The sequence below is a fragment of the Hemitrygon akajei genome, chromosome 5 (genome assembly GCF_048418815.1).
Source record: "Hemitrygon akajei chromosome 5, sHemAka1.3, whole genome shotgun sequence".
NCBI classification, from domain to species: Eukaryota; Metazoa; Chordata; class Chondrichthyes; order Myliobatiformes; family Dasyatidae; genus Hemitrygon; species Hemitrygon akajei.
In genome coordinates this window covers 140,566,242-140,590,547 of record NC_133128.1, presented here as the reverse complement: position 1 = coordinate 140,590,547, position 24,306 = coordinate 140,566,242, and the positions used below count along the sequence as shown (strand labels likewise).

Sequence of the window (24,306 nt, the reverse complement as noted above, 5' to 3'; positions counted from 1 at the left end):
CTTGTGATCTTGTGACTCCATGGAATTGAGTATTCAACTAGAACTTATTGATCAGCAGTTTCCAAACTCCCTTCCTTAAAAATGCTGCGAAGGAAATCTATTTAGTTGCTGTAATTCAGAAAGGTTTCCAATTATAGTTGGTAAGTATGAAGTTTACCTGTCTTTTAGGCAGTATATTAATTCATAGACATGCCTTTTCCCTGCTGAATCTCAACATTAGAAAGGAATGTCCAGATCACAGATAATCCTGAGTAATGTGCTTGGCACTATTGAAAATAAAGCCTGATATCCCCAAAGCTCATCTCCCAGAAGTAATTCAACATATCACATTAATCCTGCAAATTCTTCCACTGGTAAATTATAACATTTAGTAATTAAAACTCAGTCCAATTGTAAATTAGTAAATATCATAAATTTAAATATCGATGATACAGTGCTAGCATAATCAAAAACCAAATCTAATAGTAAATCGCTACAGAAGGTCATAAAATTGATTTTCAGTTAATTATACAGTCAAAGGTGCAAAAACTTCAGTCACTATTTTCCTTCTTCCATCAGTAATATGTGCAGGGAGGTGCTGACAGCGTTAGTGATATATACCAAGTGATTGGTGATGTATGCAGTAAACGTGCTGTCAAACCTGATGACCCGTGCTCGCATCTCACCGTGTGTGTGTGGAGCAGTTGATGTGTTGAGAGAGAGACTGACAGGTTGAAAATGAGCCTCGTCTGTGGAAATACTTAGATAGCTAATTAAGCCAGGTTCCAGGATGCAATTGCTAGTTAAAATGAGCATGAATGTTTTGACATTTGTGCAAAAACAGTTTAAATATCAAATTAAGCAGAATACTTGAATTGTTAAAACAAACTCTAGATGATACAAAGACAATTAAGTTTACATAATTAAGAAAGTTTTAATTGCCTTAAACCTCCCCTTTCAGTTATTTGTCTGCATTGAAATGGAGCCACTGACCCTGTCAGTCGAGAACCTGCACAGACATTTACTGGTCATATTCCCTGAGGAACTGGAGGAAATTTCCATACCACTGTTGGACCTAATGATGTCAGCATTCAAAAAGCCACTGAACACCATCGGCTTTCAAACAGGCTTATCCCGGGAAAATGAGCTGTTTGCTACTGTGTGGAAAATGCTGGGACTGTCAGTAATTCTCTCAAAATTCTGAGCTACTGTTTTAAAGGAAGAATTAAACCTGAATATAAAGCAGATAAAGGTATTCTGCAGATGCTGGAAAACTTGACCAACACACAAAACGCTGAAGGAGCTCAGCAGGTCAGGCAGCATCTGTGAAGAGGAATAAACAGTCGACATTTTCGGCCAAGGCCCTTCAGCCGGACTGGGAAGGAAGGGAGCAGAAACCAGACTAAGAAGGTGGGGAAGGCATACAAGCGGGCAGGTAATAGGTGAGGGGGAAGGTGGGTGAGTGGGGATTTCTCTATGTTAGTATGCTCAGTGGAGGGGTTGCCAGCACTTGAACTTCTCCAGCTATACAAGAAAAGAGGAAGACTGCAGCTTCCATTGCGTTCCTCAAAGCTGTCTGTCAAAACAGAGCAGGTGGCACCAGTCCCCAGAACGGGCCCCTCACTGCCGGATGGAGTGCGGTCCTGAGGTTCACATTTCAATCCTGAGCTGTCCACTCGCCCCGCCCGACCAACGCCTATCTCATAGGCAATCTCTCCTCACCAGGCCGTGGACAATTCGGCGAGAGAGCCAGAGGGGAAGGCAGGGGTTTGCACCGGGTACCTGTGAGTGTTCAGATTAAAGACTGTGTGTGGGTGCGAGGGAACAGGCTTGTTTTGCCTCGTTGCTTGGTATGTGCTGTTCTGTTGTATTGTGTGTTCTGCTGAAGGTCGTGGGCAAGCTGTGTTGGCGCCAGAATTTGTGGCGACACTTGCGGGCTGCATCCAACACGTCCTCCTTAGGTGTGTTGGTTGTTAACACAAACGACGCACTTCACTGCGTGCTTTGGTGTACGTGCGATAAATAAATTAATCTTAAATCCTGGCGTGGGAGGTCTCATAACCAGAACATATTCGGCAGAGACGGAGCAACTGAGAAAAGGAAATCGGCGCAGGGGACGGTGGGGAATAACTGAGAGTCAGTGGATAATGCCTTTTGAGATGGAGACAAATTAGATCAGTACCCGGAGTACGTAACGGCTTTTCAGAAGTAAGAAATGGGCGATGGTGTTTCACAGGGATTGAGGTTTGTACTATTCTAATAGACAAAAATTGTAAACAACTTGTACTTGGGAATCAGAGCTACAAGTTGTAAGTTTATAGATGTGACCAAATTAGGAGGATATCAGTGTGTGATAAGCACCGAATTTCAAAAGAGGCAATTGTTTTGCAGTGTAGTTTAGTAGAAAGATTATTATTGGGAAATAGTACTGTTAATAATAATAAAATAATAAATAAATAAAATAAAATAATAAATAATACTGTTTGGAAAATGAGAGCTGGGCGATTCATGGGGGGGGGGGCATAAGAAATGACTGCTCTGTTTAAGTGTTCTATGTTTTGTACCATGAATACCCATAGATAACTCTCATGGTGCTGATTGCCCCTGATCTGGTCAGCACTGTTAGATGTGAATTAGGAGCAGATGCCCGGTGCAATGCTCTTCATTTGCCACCTGGGGGTGCTCACGGACCACAATTTCACCTCATTTAGCAATCTTATTGCAGGCTCCAGTACTCATTTACTTTCTCCTACTTGTCACATTTCAATCATCTTTCCACTTCTGAAAAGCACCCACAGTCACACGGCCCAACTGCTCCATGCCAATCTAAGCGCATCCTATCTGCCCATATCCTCTAAACCTTTCCCATCCAATTATCTGTCTAAGTGTCTTTTAAATGTTTTTAACATACCTGGCTCAATCACTTCCTCTGCAGCTCTTTCTATATACGAACCCTCTGGATGGAAAAGGTTGCCCCTCCGGTTCCTATTAAACTTCTCCCCTCTCACCCCAAACTTGTGCCCTCTAGTTCTTCATTCCTAACCCTGAGAAAAAGACTGTGTGTTGACCTAATCTATACTCTTCACAATTTTATACACTGTATACAATTACCCCTCAGTCTCTTCTGCTCCATGAATAAAGTCATAGCCCATTCAACTCTCTGTATGTAACTCTATCCCTCTACTCCTGAAAGCGTCTCTGTAAATCTTTACTGCCCTCTTTTCTGTTCAATGTCATCTTCCCTATAACAGGAAGACCAAAACTGAACACAGAATTCCAAATGTGGCCTTTCCAGCATCTTGTCCAGCAACATAACATCCCAACTTCTATACCCAGGGCCCTGACAGATGAAGGACAAAATGCCAACAGCCTTCTTTACTGCCCTGTCGACCTGTGACATCACTTTCAGGATACTATGTATTTGTACTCCTGGTACCCTCTGTTCTACAACACCCCTGAGGCTGCACCACTCATCTGCACCTGACTTGCCTCTCCATAATGCAAAACCTTGAATTTCAATGGTGCCACTGCATCAACAGATGTGCTGCTACCGCAGTAAATCAGAACCAAGCAAATCTGAAAACAAAACAAGATCTTGAAAACACTCAGCAGGTCGGGCAGCATCCGTGGGGGGAGAGAGAGAGAGAAATCATTTATGTTGCAAGGCAAAATCCTGCAGTGTGTTCTTGTCCCAGCTGTCTTGTTCGGGCGTCTGTGTGCTTATCAGTGTTCTAAAATAACACGGCCCACACTAATGTGAGGAGCATAGCTCCATGCTGCAGATTATAGGTGGTAGCATTTGTTATTTACAGATAAATCTCTGAAGTTCACAGAGATTGTTCTCACCACCATTCTGAGAACATAATTTCAGAGTGTCTCCAAAAATCAATCGTGACATCACACTATTTCATGTGTTATTTGAGCTCTTTCTGTTCCTCATGTTCAAACTTTACTTTCAGTGCCAAGTTACAGGAAACTTTGACAATTTAGGTGGGTTACACCTTGGATAGATTATATCTTGTTAGCTATCTGCTAGTACTGTATCTTTCGTAAACAGATCATTAAATGTGCACATGTTACTGCTTCTTTAGATTCTTTCAAGTTGTGCAGATGTGGTCTGACCAGATTAGTTTAATGCGCTTTTAGTTTGATTGTATTATTGAACATTTCAGCTTTTTATTTTAAGTGCACATCTCATTCTGAAATTTGCCTTTTGTCCTATGTCCACCCGATTTGTCTCCCTGATAAATATTGAACTTAAATACGTTTGTCAGTTCATTGTCACTGTCTGGGATTTTGTTAGCTCCTCCTTCACTGCATCTATTCTCATTCCCCCTTTTTTTTGAGCTTGTACAAAGTTTGAATCCCAGTGCTGATTCCTTGAGAGCCTTATTTCAGTAATCCCAACTATTTTCTAACGTGGCTTCAAGCTCACCTGTTTTATTACAGCAGTGATTCGAAACTCTCAGCAGGACTCACTGAACCTCAGGTGCTACTCATTGTTTACACCATTTAAGTTCCAGCTCATTTCCAAAACCCATTCACCTAGCTCTTTCTGATATCTTAATTTCTGCCCTCGTGGTAAGTTTGTTTCATGTGTCCTTTCCTTGTTTCATTCATATTAGGCGTATTTTATTTCTTTACAATTCGCCTCCCTGGTGCCCAACATCATCCTTTGATGTTTTTTGCCATATCGCTTGTCACAAGGACTGGTCCAAATTTGCTTCAGATGGAACCAATATCTTGATGTAACAGTTCTGGTTCCAGTTCATTATCATTGGGGTAAGCTGGATTCAGGGTCACAGGCGATACTGAGACAAGTTTCTGGCTGTCGTTAGCAGTTACCAGTCAGGGGATACTAATTACAAGGCACGGGTTTAAGGTCAAAGGTGAAGATTGTATCAGGGACATCAGGACCAGCTTCACGCAAAGGGCGGAGGCAGAGGCAGACACATCAACAATGTTTAAAAGTCATGAATATGAGAGGTGTAGAGGGCTATTGGCCGAATGCAGACGGACGGGACTCGCTCACTGGACAGCATGGATGAGTTGGGCCGAATGGCCTGTTGCCGTGCTGTGTCTGAGAGTCAATCTTTTACCATCTCTGAGAATGTTGTGGTTGGTGTATGGGAGTCCTGAACTAAGACTCTACCATTGTGAACTGGCCACAACACCATCAGTTCCCTCATCCTGATCATGAATGTAGAAAGTGAGAAGCAGTGGGATTCAGCTACCCTGAAGCGAACGCGCCGCTCAGCCGGTCTCTGTCCGTGCTACCCCACTACCCAACATCATCAGCTCTTGCTGTGCTAGACCTTGGTTCACAGTCTTAGAATGATGGTACAGATTTATCCCCAGGAGTTCACTTAGTCCGTTGTATCATCCAACCAAAGTTAATCTTTCAGTTTATCATAATGTGATACACCGTCTTGCATCTTTCAACATAATTCATGCCTCACCGTGACCATAATTAGGGAGCGGTATACGTGTGTCCCACGTGGGCTCCGGGATCTGTGACTTTCAGAATCTCGGAGTTCAATGGGTATCTGTGAGATTGAGTCAGACTGTGTTTTTGGGTTAATATGGGTTCGGGTGTGACTGTTTGGGCTTTTAATGTCATTCCCTGGATTTTGGAAACGCGGCGAGGGTTTGGGGTGGATCTTTCATTCTAAGTTCAGGTTTTGGGTCGGTCGCTCTCCCTGGCAGGTTTCAATCGGTCCAGCTCGGTTGATTGTGTCGCTTCGGGGAGAGAACGGATCCGGGGGAGGAGTCGGGAGCTGGGATTGGCCGCCGCGCACTCCATGTCTGTCGGAATGGCTCCGTGCACCGGCCGGCTGCTCGCAACCTTGCTGCTCGGTAAGTCCGCGGGGCTTTCCTGCCTTCGGTCCGTCTTCCCCCATTCAGAGCCCGTGTGTGGATGCGGGTGCTGACCGAGGGTGTGTGGGGTCGCGGATCGTCATGTCGTAGTGTTTTTCTCGCTCTCTACCCCGCTCCGCGATCGCCGCCAGTTCACAGTGGGGAACGACCCCCGACCGCGGGTTGGTGGGGGTGACGGGATAAAGGTGGTGTCGGACAAGGGAGAATAGAGAAAGCGTGTGCGTGGTTTAGGCGGAGAAAGCACGGGGAAAACACAAATGGAAGCGCAGGTTTAGACATGCATAGGGAAGGTGTGGAGAGACCAGGAGGGACAGACCTTAATTCCCCGAGACGTGGATAGCGAGATGTATTGCAGACGCGGGTTGAAACAGATGGAGTTTAATAGACACAGTCAAGAAAACGTGTACAGAGGGGGAACTGTGAGAACGCGCCTGGAGGTGCAGAGAGCGAGGGAGACAAAGCGGGGGAAACAGCCGTGAAAGCGCAGCCTCGGGGGCACAGGCAGAGAGCGCTGGGCGAAGCCGAGACAGAGAGACAAGACTGACCGCGATAGGGAGAAGGAGGTACGGAGACTCGTCACGGAAACGCCGGGGGAGATGCTCTATCTGGATGATTAAGGACACGAAAGATCTCCAGACCCCCTTCGAGTGGGTGGCCGGCAAACGGAAGCCAACTGCCTGATATCGGTTGGCACCCCGTCCCCCTCTAAACTTCGCCGAATGGAACCTGGATTCTGGTTTGGGGCGAAGAGCAAATCCTTGAGGGCTCCAACCAACAGCGCATGGGCGGTCTGAGTGCCCTTTCCCCCAATTGCCATTTGATATCAGTGCACCGACAGCTCGCCTCTGGCACGCTGAAATGTTTATTTTTAATCTCTTCGTTCAACGCTTATATTAATGGACATATGTTATATTAATATAACAGTCTCCCGTTCTCAGTAGTCGTGTCTTTAGAGATAAAAAAGGGGCGTTCAGTGCATTAAATGCGTGTTGTTGTCATAATGCCTTTGAGTGTCAGGATGAAAACATGGAAATCAGGTAGTTGGAACCGTCGTCGCCGTGACCACACAGACGCTCTCGGTGGTGAAGATTTTAATGCATTAACAGCAGCTGTGCAGTCCCAGCTCCAGTGCATTCGCATCTGCAAGTAACACCGTTCACTGTTAGATTTTCAGGCACTATATTTCTAAACCGGCCATGGGCACTAGCTCGTTATTTCTCCCTTGCAGTATAATTTATTTTTAGTAACTTACAGCAAATGTATCTTACACTGTAGCGCTGCCGCAGAAACAATAACCCTCAGTGATAATAAACCTGCTTCTGAGAAAATGCAAATACTCAGCCGGCAGCATCAGTGCAGCGTATCACGGCAAACGTTTCAGGTCGAAAACCGTGGTTTTAATTTGCGGGGTGCTGGGAAGGAAGGGATGGGGAAGAAAAAGGGCGCATCTCTGATAAGGTGACATGGTTTCTATTGTGATAAGTTTTTGATGAAGCCAAATCATCAAGAAGATACAAGGAAGAATGTAAAAGCTGTGCATTGCAGAGCTGTAGGGAATGTCTGGCAAGTGGGTGCCACAGTGTGGAAGGCCACACTTTTAGCCCTTAAGTCGAAAGGGTTGCCGGTCTCCCAATGACAGGAGGTCCTCCCCGAGGCACTCCACTCCATCCGCTCCCTGTTATGTACGTCCACCAATGCCACCCCTCACAAGCGCCTATTCTCTTTTCCCAGGAAGTCTGCCACTGGGACCACCCTACCAGCTTGGCTGACATCCCCAGGGCCAGTGCTGCTCCGGAAACATGCGAGGAGCAATAAATACTCCCTGCTGGTCGAGAGGGTTCACCTTCTACATTCAAACCCCCAGTATGCCTACGTGGTCTTACCTGATGGACGGGAGGACACGGTCTCCGTCCGCGACCTGGCGCCCACAGGAGTAGCAGACCACTACCCCGAACACTCCACGGTAACTATGAACACTGTACCCGAGGTGACACCGCGCACACCAAGCCCTACACAGACTCCTCACGACACTCCTATACCGGGTGTCTCACACATGCATATACCAGGCATGAGGGATCCCACATGCATGAGGGATCACTGATGCCTAGTGGGCTGACACCTCCAGTTAGGCCGGAACCAGCACAACCACCGTCTCCGGTGCAATCACCACCGGCACCTGTGCAATCACCACCATCTCCGGTGCAATCACCACCGGCACCTGTGCAATCACCACCGGCATCTGTGCAATCACCACCACCGGCACCTGTGCAATCACCACCACCAGCACCTGTGCAATCACCACCGGCATCTGTGCAATCACCACCACCAGCATCTGTGCAATCACCACCACCGGCACCTGTGCAATCACCACCACCAGCACCTGTGCAATCACCACCACCAGCACCTGTGCAATCACCACCACCGGCACCTGTGCAATCACCACCGGCACCTGTGCAATCACCACTGGCATCTGTGCAATCACCACCACCAGCATCTGTGCAATCACCACCACCGGCACCTGTGGAATCACCACCACCAGCACCTGTGCAATCACCACCACCAGCACCTGTGCAATCACCACCACCAGCACCTGTGCAATCACCACCACCGGCACCTGTGCAATCACCACCGGCATCTGTGCAATCACCACTGGCATCTGTGCAATCACCACCACCAGCACCTGTGCAATCACCACCACCAGCACCTGTGCAATCACCACCACCGGCACCTGTGCAATCACCACCGGCATCTGTGCAATCACCACTGGCATCTGTGCAATCACCACCACCAGCATCTGTGCAATCACCACCACCGGCACCTGTGCAATCACCACCAGCACCAGTGCAATCACCACCGGCACCTGTGCAATCACAGCCGGTGCTACGTAGATCGCAGTGACAGATTCGATCACCTGATAGACTTAACCTGTAAATATACTTGTAAGAAACTTCGCCCCATGGGGACTCTCTTTTAAAACAAAGTGGGGGGGGTGAATGTGGTGAACTACATTTACCTGTCTGGACACGCCCCCCCCCACCCCGCTGACTGCTCCTGTGGCCCCTCCCACAGACCCCGGTATAAAGGCGATTTGAGCCCTGCCCTCAGTCTCCAGGATGTAGCATGGTGGTCAATTGCTGCTTGTTCTTTCTTCCAGTCAACAAAAGCCGATATCTCGCCTCACGTCTACGAGAGTTATTGATGGTGCATCAGTGGGAAATCGAGGATATAATTAAGAGTTTAACAATGCAAAACCCACAGCTGAACTGCACAGATATGAAAGAAAGTTGGTTGAAACTCTGCTGAGTCTGGAGAGCCATAACATGCCCGAGGGAAGATGAGGTGTTGCGTTTGGGCCTCATCATTATGGTGCAGGCGATTGAAATGAGAATTGAAGTGACCGGTAGCAGGAAATTCAGGGTTACAGCAGCAAATATACTGTCAAGGTATCACCCATTTTGTGTTCGTTTTCTCCAACACAGGAAACTACTTTTAGGGCATCAGACATAGAAAGTAATGCTTAAAAGTATAATGACTTTCTTTCTAAATTCTAAAAAAGGATCCTTGACCTGAAACAATATTTCTCTATCCATGATTACTGACTTATTGAGTAAACTTGTGATTGAGTTGTTACAAATTAAAAATACATGACGAATGGACAGAGGCAACTTAATGTAGCAACTTGCATTTTTAGTGTACAGCATTGAAGCAGGTCCTTTAGCTCAACTTGTTCATACTGAGCGAGCTGCTTACTTGAGCTAGTCTCGTCTGCTTGCATTTGATCAACGTTCCTCCAAACCTTTCCTCAGCACGTATCGGTCCAGATCTCTCTCAATAGTTGTAATAAGGGGCCATGAGATGTCCTCGGCAAGTAAGATTAAAGAGAATCTCAAGGCATCTTATACACACATTAGAAACAACTGGGAAGAGAATAGGACCACTCAGGGAAAGGAGGGAAATTATGCCTGGAGTCACAGGAAGTGGGTGAAGTATTAAAAAAAATAAATTGCATCAGTATTCACTGAGGAGAGGAACATGGAAGGTAATGAGATCAGACAGGGATATATGTTGATATCAAAGAGGAGGTGGTGTCTGGCAATTTGAATAACATTAACGTGGATAAGTCCAGTGAGATCTATCGTAGATTATTGAGAGTCAGTAGAGGAGATTGTTGGGTCCTTGACAGAGATCTTTGTATTCTCTTTAGTCAGACGCAAAGTCCTAGACTACTGGAGAATAGCCAGTGTTCTTTTGTTTTGAAAAGGCGATGAGACAAAGTAGGAATTTATAGGCTGGTGAGTCTTCCATCAGTGGTTGGGCTTCATTGCGGGAGATTACTGGAGGATAGATTCTACTCATGGAAAAGCATAGCTTTATTATCAACAGTGTGGCTTTGTGTGTCGGGTGGGGTGGGGGGGGTCACGTCTTATAAACTTGATTGTGTGTGTGACCTCTCCCAAGGAGAGGACATAGTCAATTAATGGTCATGTGTATTGTCAAAATGGACTTTAATAAAACTTTCAACAAGGTTCCTTATAGCTTGCTCACGCAGAAGATTAAGGCATATAGGATCTATGGTTGTAGAATGATATTGTTTGTGTGAAAAGGTGCTTTATAAATAAAGTTATTGTTTTTTCTCAGCTCAAGCTAGTAAAGCCCGGAGGTACAGGCATAGCCAAGCATGCTCATTTGTCAATTACTAGGAGCTTTCAGACTATTCAAATAGCTTTCTGGAGACTTACATAAATATTGCTGTGTAGGCCTAATTGTTTAATGCTATAGTGTAGAAACTCTAGGATGATACCAGTTGTGAATATTATTGTTGTTATTATGATTATTGAGACAGTTTAGTGGTGGAGAGGAGTTATTCTGAACTGTGGTGCTCTGCAATGTTCAGTGCTGGGATCTTTGTGATTTGGATGGAAATGTGGTTAGGATGACTGGTTGGTTTGCAGATGACATGAAAGTTGGCAACGTAATGGAAAGTGAAGAAGATTGTCAGGTGGTTCAGCAGAATATAGACCAGCTGGTGTATCACAGGCTTTTAAAAGGGAAGAACGGAATCATGTTTTAATCATTAGAGATCAGAGATGGCTAATTCTGGGGTGTTGTGAAAGGATAGATAAAGAGTAACAATTGTCTCATTCATTGTTTTGACAAATTATTGGAACAATTATGAGGAACAGCTTGAATCATTACTCAGATTTTCATCTTTAGTGAAGAAAAAGCAACATGGATTCGTTGAGAAAAGGTTGTCTCTAAAGATGAAGTCAATCAGGATGGAACATTTGACGTAGCATTCGTGGATTTTAACAAGGAATTTGGCAAAGATCTTCCTAATAAATTAGAAAGTAAAATCCCAAAGGTTTTTAATAATAAGTTACAATTTGGATTAAAAGTCATATTTTGGGGGCGGGGAGAAAGCTGTGGTAATGGGCAATTGAGAGTTCCAGTAACTGGAGAGTTGTGTGGAGTAGGCTTCTGCAGAGTGCAATGTTAGGCTCTTTACTTTGTACGATGTGTGGTTATGATTTGGACATAAATGTAGCAGTAATGGCTAACAAGTTTGGTATTGATGCCGATATTGCTAATAATGAAGAAGAAAGCTCCAGGCCTGAGGAAAGTATCAGTGGCTTGTTGGATGAGTACATACGTGGCACTTGGAGTTCAATCCAGAGAAGCAGAAGGTATTGCTTTAGGGAGGGCAGATGTGAGAAGAGAATACACAAGCTCCTAAGTGTAAAATAACAAACATGAGTATGTGTCCAGATTCCTGAAGGAAACAGCACAAGGAGGTTAAGAATATAATTGGAATAATTACTATTATTCAGCGAACTAAAAGGAAGTAGGGCACATCAGAATGGTTTAAAAACAAAATTCTGGTTAGGCACAGGCAGATACCACACTCAGTGACCGCTCTATCAGATACACCTTGTTAATATAAATATCTAATACACTAGTCATGTGGCAGCAGGTCAGTGCATTAAAATATGCAGGTATGGTCAGAGGTTCAGTTGCTGTTCAGAACAAATATCAGAATAGGGAAGAAATGTGATCTGAGTGACTTTGACCATGGAATGATTGTTAGTACCAGATGTGGTAGTTTGAGTATCTCAGAAACTCCTGATCTCATGCACAACACTCTCTAGAGTTTATGGAGAACAGCTCAAAAAAAAAAAACCAGTTCTGTGGGCAAAATTGCCTTGTTAATGAGAAAAGTCGGAGGAGAATGGCCAGACTGGTTCAAGGTGGCAAGAAGTTGACGGCAATTCAAATCACCACATACTACAACAGTGGTGTACAGAAGAATACCTCAGAACACACAACACATTGAACCTTGAAGGGCAACAGCAGAAGGCCATGAATGTACGCTCTGTGGCCACTTTACTATTATTCTGGGAGGTACATAATAAAGTGGCCTTTGGGTGTACATACATGCCTGGCCACCACACTACATTATGGATGTGATAACATGAGAGTGTAGAGGAGGTTTAAGATATCATTGTAGGATTGAACAATTATGTGGAGTGACAGTCTAGGCTGAGGTTGTTCCTTTAGAATAAACGAGCCTGAAGAATTAATTCATTAATGTGTAAATTATGAAAGACCAAGACAGTGTAAAAAGGAAGGACTTATTTCTGTTGGTGGTGAGTAAGATAGCTGAAGAATGTAGATGTAATTGATTGGATTTGAGCAGAGCCAAGGTAGAAAGCTTTCACTCACCAGGGTGATGGAGAGAGAAGCTCATGTTAATATAAAGGTCCAAGAAAGGACCTGTCTTGAAGAACAGTAATGTGCAGATCAACAGACAGACTGGGACTTTGAAGTACGGTAACTCAGCTAACTTTTTAATTTAAATATAAAAGCCTGCAGATACTGAAATCTGGACTGCCAAGAGAACGCTGAGTTGAGCAGTATCCATGGAGGCTCAAGGTGTAATGCTGAGACCCTGACATTAGTCCTAAGTTTTTCCAAGTGTTCTATTTTTAGTTCCATTGAGCCCATTGTATCAAGTTGGCAAAAGAAGATACCTTCTCTGTTGCAAATGATCTGTAAACTAACAACTGTACCATAACAACACATGCTATTCAGAGAATAGTAGCCAACAATGAATTGAACTATGGTCCAATGCCAGCAATAAACTACACCCAGTATTACTGGGCATGAACCAATGTACACAATAATTAGATTAGCCAACTAGTGCCCTCCGATATATTCCCTCCCTCAGTGCAATCAATAAAAGCTAACAAACATAAGTATAAAAAACAATAATATCAATTACAATGCACTTGTGATACTACCATAAGCAGTGTACATTACTTGGGTACTAGACCGATTAGCAGGTAAGTGCCTGGTGAAATTTAATGCTGAAATGTAAGCTGATCTATATTTAGAAGATGATTAATGAGGGGAATTTAGTGATAAAACTTGAACAGGAATAAAAAGAAAGGAGAAAGTACCCATCACATTCTATCAGTCAGGATAAACCTTGATCCTCAATCTGTGCCACTTACCAACCAACCTATATCTGGTTACTTCAAAATCAATGCTCATTTTTGCTAATGAATTCTTGTTCATCTTTGTCTATTAATACCTGGACTATACAAGTCAAGTCAATAGCTGTACCTAAACTGCCAATAAGTGATTTGCTAGTCTATTTCAGAGGTCACTTGAGTGCAAGGCGTTGCTGTGAGTTTCAGAAGATACGTTTCCTTCCTGAGATCGAGATTCCAATAGTCCAGTATTTCATGGTGTCTGAACTGATGGTAGCCTGTAATGCATTTAGTTACTAATTTAAGTTCCCAGTCATCCCAGTGGCAATCAAAGCTTGGGTATGTTTCCAAGTTGGGACTGAGTACAAAATGAAAGGAAACCTCTAAGTGTTGAGTGTTTGGTGGAGAGACTGCAGGGATTGGGAGATGCTGTATTGTTGATCTAATTCAATAGTGCTTTTTGTGATATTTCTTTTTTTTAAAAAATTGCTTCTCAAAACCTCATTTTCATGTTATGCACTAGACTTTATTTACTGCATTCACATTTAGTCTAACTTCTTTATCTCCTCTCAGCTGCATTTGTAGTCCTTGTGATCATTTCTTTTGTATAAATAGCTTTGACTTCTTTGTGCATCACCCTCAGAAATTAGTTTAAATGTATCTTTTCATTGATCTTTATCTAATGGTAAAGTCATAAAGAGTGCAGAATCATATAGATTCCAACATTAGGATAAAGCAAATGTGAATAAATAATAAAAAGCAACTCTTCCATAGATCCATTGGCACGGAATGGTAAATTTAGACAAATGATTTAATATTTACCAGTTCTGGCTTTTTACTATTTTCTGCATTTTTTTTGTTTGTATTTACAACTCCCAGCGCGCATTTCTATTCGATTAGTTCACACTTTCAGCACTGTGTCTCAGAACAAAATAAACATGAAAGCTGTAGACTAAGCACACCTCAGATTCACAGGGCCAGTGCCAGGGAGAGAGAACTAAAATTAGGAGCCAGAGCATTAGAACTATTTCTATGAGACTAGGAGAGTCGAAGAGTAGATTTAATAGATCTCCTTAAAGCAAGAATCTTTGTGATGTAAGCCTGCAGTATGGTTCAGTTATTCAGTGATGACGGATTACAAATGTTGCACCCTCACGAAGGAGAGAGGACAAGGAGTTTTTGGATTCATTCAAATTGGGGGGAAAGTTAAGGTAGAGAATTCCATTTATGGGACTGAAATAATTTAAGCTGGAATCATTTCAGAGTGTTGGGAAAGGTACAGGTCCTGTGATTCGTCTGTTGGTGGAAATATAATGAGTTGTATCTTTGATTCCCTGCCATCCTCACTGCTCTTCATTTGGCCTTCTATGTGCTCGTGTGACTGTTCCCTGTACTTCCCTGCTTTTGAAGGATGTGGCTTCAGCATTGAGATCTAGAATTCCTTACCGAAATCCCTACCTTTTGCCAATCTTTCCACCTCTAAGATCAGAGTCAAATTTTGTTCTCTAATACCCACTTGTAAGAAGACTTTCATTCACTTATAATGCACTCACCATGTAGGTGTCCTAATCTGCCGTGCCCCTAAGATTAATGTCCCAGGAAAGCCCGTTAACAACTGCTGTAATGACAATGTGGTTCAAATTCCTCTTCACAAGAGGCACTGCAAGAATGTAGTAAAATCTGTGCAGACCCTTGTTAAAGCTTTCCTAAGGATGGATCAGTTAACCATCAGTGTTGTACAGGTAAGTCCACAGTTTGTACAATGAATCCCAATATTGAACACAATAGTCCTACTGGGCCATCATTTAAACTTTAATAATATTCATAATACTTCAATAATTAACTTTAATGTTCTGAGCATTTGTTACAAATGCACAATTCCATCTGGGATTTTTACAGCATATTAACAGATATTTTCTGCCTTCCAACACCCTTGAATTTATACCCTGTAATACATTCTTCTTTCCCACAGCACTCAGCCCATTTCTTATATAAACACTGACATTATTTAGACTGAAGTGTAATACTAGAGATGAATTGCATCTGCCACTGTTGCTTTAAGCCATCTCCTTTGACATCAGCTGAAGATATGGATAACAGTTCTCTCAGCTGATAGATTTATTGATCTATTCTTTGAACTACAGGTGGCCTTTGAACTGTCCAATCTGAGGTACCATTTCCAGCACTTCTGGAAAAATCGCCCTTTTTAGGCTGGTCTTTCCTTTCTAGTCAATTCAGAAACATTTTCTTGTGTAGACTCGCCACTCCCAAGCTCCTTCAGAATAAATACTGGCTACTATTTTGTTCTTTACCTATGCAGTTGGTAATTTAGTCTTGAAATTTAAAACCCTAAAGTTATTCCCTGTAAGTTGATGACCATGGCTACTCTCCAGATCTCTGGTATCAATGCAGCCTGAAATGCAAATCCAGGAGCCTTTATGGTCCACTCCCACAGGCGCCCAGCTTCACCATGTTGAACCTTATTTCATCGAACTTTAACTTGCAAATCTCAGTTTTTCCCCCCATTATCACACATTTCTTCCATAGTCCACTAAGTGGTACAGATTGGCCCTTTGAATGTTAATTATTGTTTGGAACTTAGCCAACCCCGAGGTGTCATAAACAGGAGAGATTCTGCAGATGTTGGAAGCCTTGAGCAGCAAACACAAAATGCTGGAGGAACTCAGCAGGTCAGGCAGCAATATCTTTGGATGGGCATACCCAGTCAATGTTTCAGGACAAGACCCTTCATCAGGATTGAACAATCAATTACTGCTGATACCTTGAAGATATTCTTGCCCTAGTATTGCTTTCCTGACTTCCTCATCCCCAGTATTTAAGGGGGACATGAGGGGGATCTTCATTCAGAGGGTGGTGAGCTGCTAGTGGGAGTGGGGGATGTGAGTTTGATTGCAACATTTAAGTTTGGGTAAGTATCTAGATGTGAGGGGTATGAAGGTTCCAGGTCCTTAAATTTCTGCTTCTCATTTCTTGCTCTCATTTAACTCCTTTCGGCCTTCTTTCCGGAGTTTTTGCTCTCTTGTTTTGAGATTTGTATAACCTGGACTCATGGTCCTTCTCATTCATGTTTTTGTTCAAATCCAGTGCTCAAAGCACTCACAACCTGAACAAAGTTTATTCTCATGTTGCCATGGCAGCCTTACCTGATAGCTGAGAGAATATTCAGGGCCTCAGCTGATTGTTCCAATGAAAGAATGGTATCTTTGTAACTGCACTACATTAAGTGTTGAGTCTCATGTGAAGTTCTACTAAAGTTGTTGTATTTATTTGTTCACAGTAAATCAACTTAATCTGCTCTCTGCCTGCAATGAAGCCTATTACTCTTATCTTCTTAAACACATTTGCTTGGAGGCTTACAGATTTCAGATGACAGATGTTGGAAAAAAACTCTGGTGTGACTGGGAAGAAACACTAAGGTCTGTGTAGAATTTATTAGAAAATATTGCAAAAGAAAGTGAACTATTTCACCACTTCTGAACTGCACTGTCCTCATTGTATTATCATGTCATAAAACATTTACTTTTCAATGTCTTATCATCTGTAAGTGTCTATGTATGTTAATCAGTATGAAACCTTTGAGTGTAGGGATGCATGCATCTGTTTGTAATTAGCCATAGACGTGGTTGAGATTAATACCTGATGATTGGAGTGTGGCAGATGTTATGTCTTTGTACAAAAGAGGAGGTAGGGATAACCCTGGGTACTATAGACCAGTGAATCTTACTTCAACGGTGGAAAAATGATTGGAGAAGAGTCTTAGTGCCAGTATTTATGAGCATTTGAAAAAGCGTAGTCTGATTAGGTATAGTCAACATGGCTTTGTGAGGGGTAGGTCATGTCTCACAAGCCTGATTGAATTCATTGGGGATGTGACAAAGTATATTGATCAAGACAGAGCAGTGGATGTAATGTATATGGATTTTAAGGTTTCCCATGACAGGTTCATCCAGAAAGTCAGGAGGCATGGGATCCAGGGAAATTTGGTGGTGTGGATTCAGAATTAACTTGTCCATAGAAGGCAGAGGGTGGGTGTAGATGGAGTATATTTTGCCTGGTGTTCCGCAGGGATCTGTTCTGGGACCACTGCTCTTTTTGATTTTTATAAATGACTTGGATGAGGAAGAGGAAGGGAGGATTAGTAAGTTTTCAGATGGTACGAAGGTGGATGGACATGTGGATAGTGTAGAAGATGTCTAACATGTGGATATTGACAAGGTGCAGAGCTGACTGAGCAGTGACAGATAAAGTTCAACCTGAAGAAACGTGAAGTGATTCATTTTGGCAGGCCATATTTGAAGGCAAAATACCGGATTCTTAGCGGTGTGGAGGGACAGAGAGATATTGGGGTGCACGTCCATAGATCTCTCAAAGTTACCATGCCAGTCGATAGGGTGTTTAAGAAGGTATATGGTGTCTTAGCCTTCACTAGTTGGGGGATTGAGTTCAAGAGCCGCAACTATAAAACCCTAGTCAGACCACACTTGGAATACTTTGTTTGGTTCTGGTTGCTTCATTATAGGAAGGATATAGAGGCTTTAGAGGGGGTGTAGAGGAGATCTATCAGGATGATGCTTGGATTAGAGAACACATCTCATGAAGAGAGGTTGAACAAGCTAGGGTTATTCTCTTTGGATACGAGATGATGAGAGGCATAGACAGAGTGCAGAGCCAGAGGCTTTTTCCGGGACAGAAATGACAGGACATACCTTTAAAGTGTTTGGAGCAAAGTATAAGGGCAGAATATCAGAGGCATGTTTTATGCACAGAGAGGGGTGAGTATGTGAAATGCACTGCCAAGGGTGGTGGTAGAGGCAGATATATTGGGGGCATTTAACAAACCCTTATGTATAGTGTATGGTTGATAGAAAAATGGAGAGCTATGTAGGAGGGAAGGGTTAGATTGCCCTAAGAGTAGATTAAAAGATCGACACAATATTGTGGACAGAAGGGCCTGTCCTCTGTGTAGTTCTTGTTCTGAGCTGCGCAGTAAGTTTGGTAGTGTACATTTAGGTTGTGAATTGTTGGAGGAGTTGAAGTTTGGTAGTGTACATTTAGGTTGTGAATTGTTGGAGGAGTTGAAGTTTGGTAGTGTACATTTAGGTTGTGAATTGTTGGAGGAGTTGAAGTTTGGTAGTGTACATTTAGGTTGTGAATTGCTGGAGGAGTTGAAGTTTGGGAGTTAAAATGGGAAGGAACATGGAACAAAGAACAGTATTGAAGCAGTGATCTACACTGCTGATTATCAGTATTTTAAAAGTTTGTCATTAAACATTGAAAAATAGGAAGACCATTTATTCAGTAACTCCTGGAACCTTAAGATTAGAAACATAGAAAACCTACAGCACATTACAGGCCCTTCAGCCCATAAAGTTGTGCCGAACACGTCCCTACCTTAGAAATTACTAGGCTTACCTATAGCCCTCTATTTTACTAAGCTTCATGTACCTATCTAAAAGCCTCTTAAAAGACCCTATCATTTCCGCCTCCCCCACCGTTGCCAGCAGCCCATTCCATGTACTCACCACTCTCTGAGTAAAAAACTTACCTCTGACATCTCCTCTGTGCCTACTCCCCAGCACCTTAAATCTGTGTCCTCTTGTGGCAACCATTTCAGCCCTGGGAAAAAGCCTCTGACTATCCACACGATCAATGCCTCTCATTATCTTGTACACCTCTATCAGGTCAGCTCTCATCCTCCGTCGCTCCAAGGAGAAAAGTCCGAGTTCACTCAACCTATTCTCATAAGGCATGCTCCCCAATCCAGGCAACACCCTTGCATCCTTTCTATGGCTTCCACATTCTTCCTGTGGTGAGGTGAACAGAACTGAGCACAGTACTCCAAGTGGAGTCTGACCAGGGTCCTATATAGCTGCAACATTACCTCTCAGCTTCTAAATTCAATTCCACAATTGATGAAGGGCAATACACCTTACGCCTTCTTAACCACAGAGTCAACCTGCGCAGCTGCTTTGAGCATCCTATGGACTTGGACCCCAAGATCCCTCTGATCCTCTACACTGCCAAGAGTCTTATCATTAATGCTATATTGTGCCATCATATTTGACCTACCAAAATGAACCACTTCACTTATCTGGGTTGAACTCCATCTGCCACTTCTCAGCCCAGTTTTGCATCCTATCAATGTCCCGCTGTAACCTCTGACAGCACTCAACACTATCCACAACACCTCCAACCTTTGTGTCATCAGCAAACTTACTAACCCATCCCTTCACTTCCTCATCCAGGTCATTTATAAAAATCACGTAGCGAAGGGGTCCCAGAACAGATCCCTGAGGCACACCACTGGTCACCAACCTCCATGCAGAATATGACCCATCTACAACCACTCTTTGCCTTCTGTGGGCAAGCCAATTCTGGATCCACAAAGCAATGTCCCCTTGGATCCCATGCCTTCTTACTTTCTCAATAAGCCTAGCATGGGGTACCTTTTCAAATGCCTTGCTGAAATCCATATACACTATATCTGCTGCTCTTCTTTCATCAATGTGTTTAGTCACATCCTCAAAAAATTCAATCAAGCTCATAAGGCACAACCTGCCCTTGACAAAGCCATGCTGACTACTACTAATCATATTATACCTCTCCAAATGTTCATAAATCTTGCCTCTCAGGATCTTCTCCATCAACTTACCAACCACTGAGGTAAGACTCACTGGTCTATAATTTCCTGGGCTATCTCTACTCCCTTTCTTGAATAAAGGAACAACATCCACAACCCTCCAGTTCTTGGGAACCTCTCCCGTCCCCATGATGATGCAAAGATCATTGCCAGAGGCTCAGCAATCTCCTCCCTCGCCTCCCACAGTGGCCTGGGGTACATTTCATCCGGTCCTGGCCACTTACCCAACTTGATGCTTTCCAAAAGCTCCAGCACATCCTCTTTCTTAATATCTACATGCTCAAGCATTTCAGTCTGCTGCAAGTCATCACTACAATCACTAAGATTCTTATAACCCACATACTTTACAGGAAGATGTAAATACTTTTGAAGTACTGGTGGAGGTAGGAAACATGGCACCAATGGCAAATCAGGTTATCTGTTATGATAACAAGTGGTCACATCTGTGTACCTGCTGACTGTGAGTGTATTCAAAACCAAGATCAATATTTCCAAATGGGAAAGTGATCTCATTGACCAACATCCCTTTCATTGGTTCTTGCTCCTCCTCCTCCTTTCATTTTTGTTTGCTTTATCCCTTTGAGTAACTTAATGCACTTAAAATAGCATGAATTTTGTTCCAGAATTTTCAGCAACCCATACAGTATCTGTGATTAGAAATTTGGAGCACTACAGCATAGAAAAAGGCTATTTGACCCATCTAGTTTGTGCTGAATTGTTATTCTCCCTAGTCCCATCAACCTGACCTGGACCCTTCATACCCCTCACATCTAGGTACTTATCCAAACTTAAATGTTGCAATCAAACTCACATCCCCCACTCCCACTAGCAGCTCGTTCCACACTCTCACCACCCTCTGAATGAAGTTCCCCCTCATGTTCCCCTTAAGTATTACACCTCTCACCCTTAACCTATGATCTCTAGTACTAGTCTCACCCAACCTCAATAGCAAGATCCTGTTTACATTAATCATAATTTTGTATACTTGCAAATCTCCCCTTTCTCTTAAAATCCAGACAATAACGTTCTAACCTATTTATCCTCTTTCTCTAACTCGTATCCTTGCATCCTGCCAATATCCTTGTATAGTTTCTCTGTTCTCTTGCAATCTTGATATCTTTACTGTAGGTAGGTGACCAGAACTGCAAACAAAACTCCAAATTTGGCCTCATCAACATCCTACATAATTTCAACATAACATCCTAATTCCTGTACTCAATATTTTGATTTATGAAGGCCACACACAACTTGAGTACCTGATGTGTTTTTTTTTGTATAGAGTTAAGTTATTAACAATCTGTCATAAAGCACTCTTTACAACCCCGTCTACCTTTGATGCCACTTTCAAGGAAGGTTCTGTCCTGGTTTGTCTTCCCAAAGTGTAACACCTCACACTTGTTCATATGAAATCCTATCTGCTATTTTCAGCCCATTTTTAGATTAACTTAGATAGCCTTTCTCGTTGTTCTTTACGCCCCCCCCCCCCCCACAGTCTTGGTGTCATCCACAAATTTGCTGATCCAGTTTAGCACATTATCATCCAGATTGTTGATATAGATGTCAAATAACAATGGATCCAGTACTGATCCCTGGGGCACACCACTCATCACTGGCTTCCAATTACTATCACTCTTTGGCTTCTCCCACTAAGCCAATGTGAATTCCATTTGCTACCTCATTCTGCGTGGTATTCTCGTTAAGATACCCATCTTGTATTCTGTTGGCACATCTCCAGTTTTCTAATAACATTTAAAGACTGATAACAAATATTAGAAATGGGCTCATTAAAGTTTTGACTGTAAATCATTCATCAGGATATGGAATTGAGTTGCACAAAAAATGTGCATTTTTATCCAATGGGCACATGTTAATTTCCACTCATTTCCACAGGGTAATTCTGTTTTCTATACAATGGATTATTAATTTGACGAGTCTCATTTTTGTTTGCATTCAAATGTTTTCATTGGTATCTTTACACCGTACTAACAAATGCTCTCATTTTTTGTAGTTCCTATAGAGATATTACAAACTGCACATTTTTGATTGCTAACAAGATGGATTGTTTCTGGCCGAATCAGATGGTGGACCAGTTCTTCATTACCATTCACAAAGAATACTTTGTAAACTGTTCCATCTCTGGGAGAGCCTTGGGGGATCCTCCAAACAACATAGTAGGACCTTTCATTATGATCCCGGTGATGATTACTCTGCTTATGACAGCACTTGTCGTGTGGAGGAGCAAGCGGAATGAAGGCATTGTATAAAAAACTATTTTATCATCCCTTCCACTGGGTTAGAGAACATATGAAATTCAACCATCTGACAAGATGATATTGCTGTGTTTGACTTTGCATCGAAGAGGGTGACAAGCAAGGGACTGAACTGCAGCATCATTGAACTGTCACATGGTACATCAACAACAAATAATGTCTGGACATTCATCAGGAATTGCTACATTCTAGATTACTTGTCAAAGTTGAATACTTGGGCATAGTGAAATTACAACAATCTGCACTGGGTTATTAAGCATGTAACTTTAGTGAATAAAATTTTAACAAATTTTATAGCAATTGGGTTGGGTAACCATGCTGCCTTAACTCATGCATGAGAGATTAATGACTGAGCTCCATACAAAAAAAACACATCAAGTACTCAAGCTGTGTGTGAATACTGGTACCAATTTCTTGATATATTCAACACTCATTGATCCACTTGTGTATTTTTGACAATGATCCTTTTTGAAGGAGAATGAATTGGCCAGGTATTGGAGATAACAGAAACCAATCATTTGTGAACATTCAAATCACACCATGAAGCAGAGTATGTCGAGAGAGAAAAAACCACAAAACTTTTAACTTTTTGTTTTAATCTGGAAGATTTCTCAGTAATTTGATTGTTAGAAATGTGCTGAACATCTGAATCACTATTCTGGACCATCTTAAAATCAGGCAGGGTGGTAAAGTGACCTCTGGCTTCTTTCAGTGGCTGAGAGTGAGAATGGAATCCTTCTTTCTACCGTTTATTATTCTCTGGGGAAACCAAGTTTAAATGGGTAGTGCATTCAGACTTGGCATAGTCTACTCACATTTACGTAGTCTAACATTCACTGTCTAAAGTTACACACAAAAATAGAACTGTTTCTCAAAAGTTTTCAGTATCTTTGAGAGGATAAAAGAGGAAAGTAATATTTTTGTAAAATAGATCAATAAAAGTACAGACATTGCATGATTAAAGAGACTAATGAAACATTTTTTAAAAATGAAGAACAAATGTCAGTGACAAATTGGAACAAGCACACACATGTGCCAGAAAGAAGCACATCGTGGTCTGAGCTGTTAGGAAAGAAACTGTTTCATGTTGCTGACTTTTCATCAGAATTGCGAAAAGGCAAAGTTGAAACTATATAAGTAGGGGCAGAGAAAGGGGCAAAAGAAGGTGGGCCAGGGTAGGGTGAGAATAAAAAGGGCTTGCAATTGGTTATTTAATCACTTGCTACCTAAACATAGGGAGCAAGACAACAATAATAAAAAAAAACAATAGCAGGAGCCTGAGGAAAACATAGCAGAGAGAAAGTTGTCAATGGCCAGAGATCTAGCAGAGGTTCAACCTTCTGGTTTATCTCAAGTCCCAGCCTGCACCACACAAGCCATTCCCATTTTTAAGCCCCTGTTTACAAGAATGGAAGCAAAGCAGTAGACTTAAAATAGAGTTGGAAGGATTATGAATTAAGAGACTTCAGTTCCTCAAGCTGCATGTGAATAAATAGATGAGAAAGGTCAGAATATCAGTGGGATGGAGAACTAGTGATGGGTGAATAAAGTCCATGGTTGAACTTGAGAGAACAGAGGTTCAACAGACCCATGTTTGTCCAACTACAGCACATATCACTAATCAGTTTTGTGCTCCGTTGCCAACAGGGTGACAGGAGTTGAAAGAGCAGCACCTTCCTCTTCCATGTCAGAATAGAATGTTGGAGTCTGAAACCATCACTTTGGTATGTTGGAAAGCTGTGTATAGTGGTAGTGCCAAATGCAATGAACCATTAGAACATGGCTAGAAATTCAGGTTGAAAATGACCAGGTCACAAACTCTGGCAACTGAACTCGGGCAGGTGTGAATACATTCAAACAGTCATGCACAGGCTCTGAGTGGTAAGAACTTGTACTGAGAGCACATGGTACTGGAGACCTGCGGCTGCGGGTCTGGGCAGTGACACCTACCCAATGTCATAGGCTGCACATGCACAAATAAACACCTGGTCTTGAAAGATCTCAGGATGACCAAATTAATTTTCCAAGT

General features: G+C 42.6%; 2 protein-coding genes across 4 annotated transcripts; one reads left to right on the top strand and one right to left on the bottom strand.

Annotated features, from left to right (window-relative positions):
• Positions 1 to 1,594: 1,594 nt before the first annotated feature.
• On the top strand, positions 1,595 to 22,577 carry ramp1 (receptor activity modifying protein 1). Of its 3 annotated transcripts, none has more exons than XM_073046673.1 (4): positions 1,595 to 1,763; positions 5,686 to 5,835; positions 16,645 to 16,783; positions 22,016 to 22,577. In XM_073046673.1, exons 1-4 carry the CDS (start codon positions 1,610 to 1,612, stop codon positions 22,269 to 22,271), a joined length of 699 nt encoding a protein of 232 aa, XP_072902774.1. In that variant the 5' UTR covers positions 1,595 to 1,609; the 3' UTR covers positions 22,272 to 22,577. The 3 variants fall into 3 exon arrangements, with proteins under 3 accessions (XP_072902774.1, XP_072902776.1, XP_072902777.1); XM_073046676.1 differs by lacking the exon at positions 1,595 to 1,763 and adding an exon at positions 2,032 to 2,223; XM_073046675.1 differs by lacking the exon at positions 5,686 to 5,835.
• LOC140727424 (uncharacterized) lies at positions 7,830 to 13,431 on the bottom strand. The gene is made up of 3 exons (XM_073044703.1): positions 13,368 to 13,431; positions 8,144 to 8,736; positions 7,830 to 8,074 (listed from the first exon to the last, which is right to left on the bottom strand). Exons 1-3 carry the CDS (start codon positions 13,429 to 13,431, stop codon positions 7,982 to 7,984), a joined length of 750 nt encoding a protein of 249 aa, XP_072900804.1. The 3' UTR covers positions 7,830 to 7,981.
• Positions 22,578 to 24,306: the final 1,729 nt, after the last annotated feature.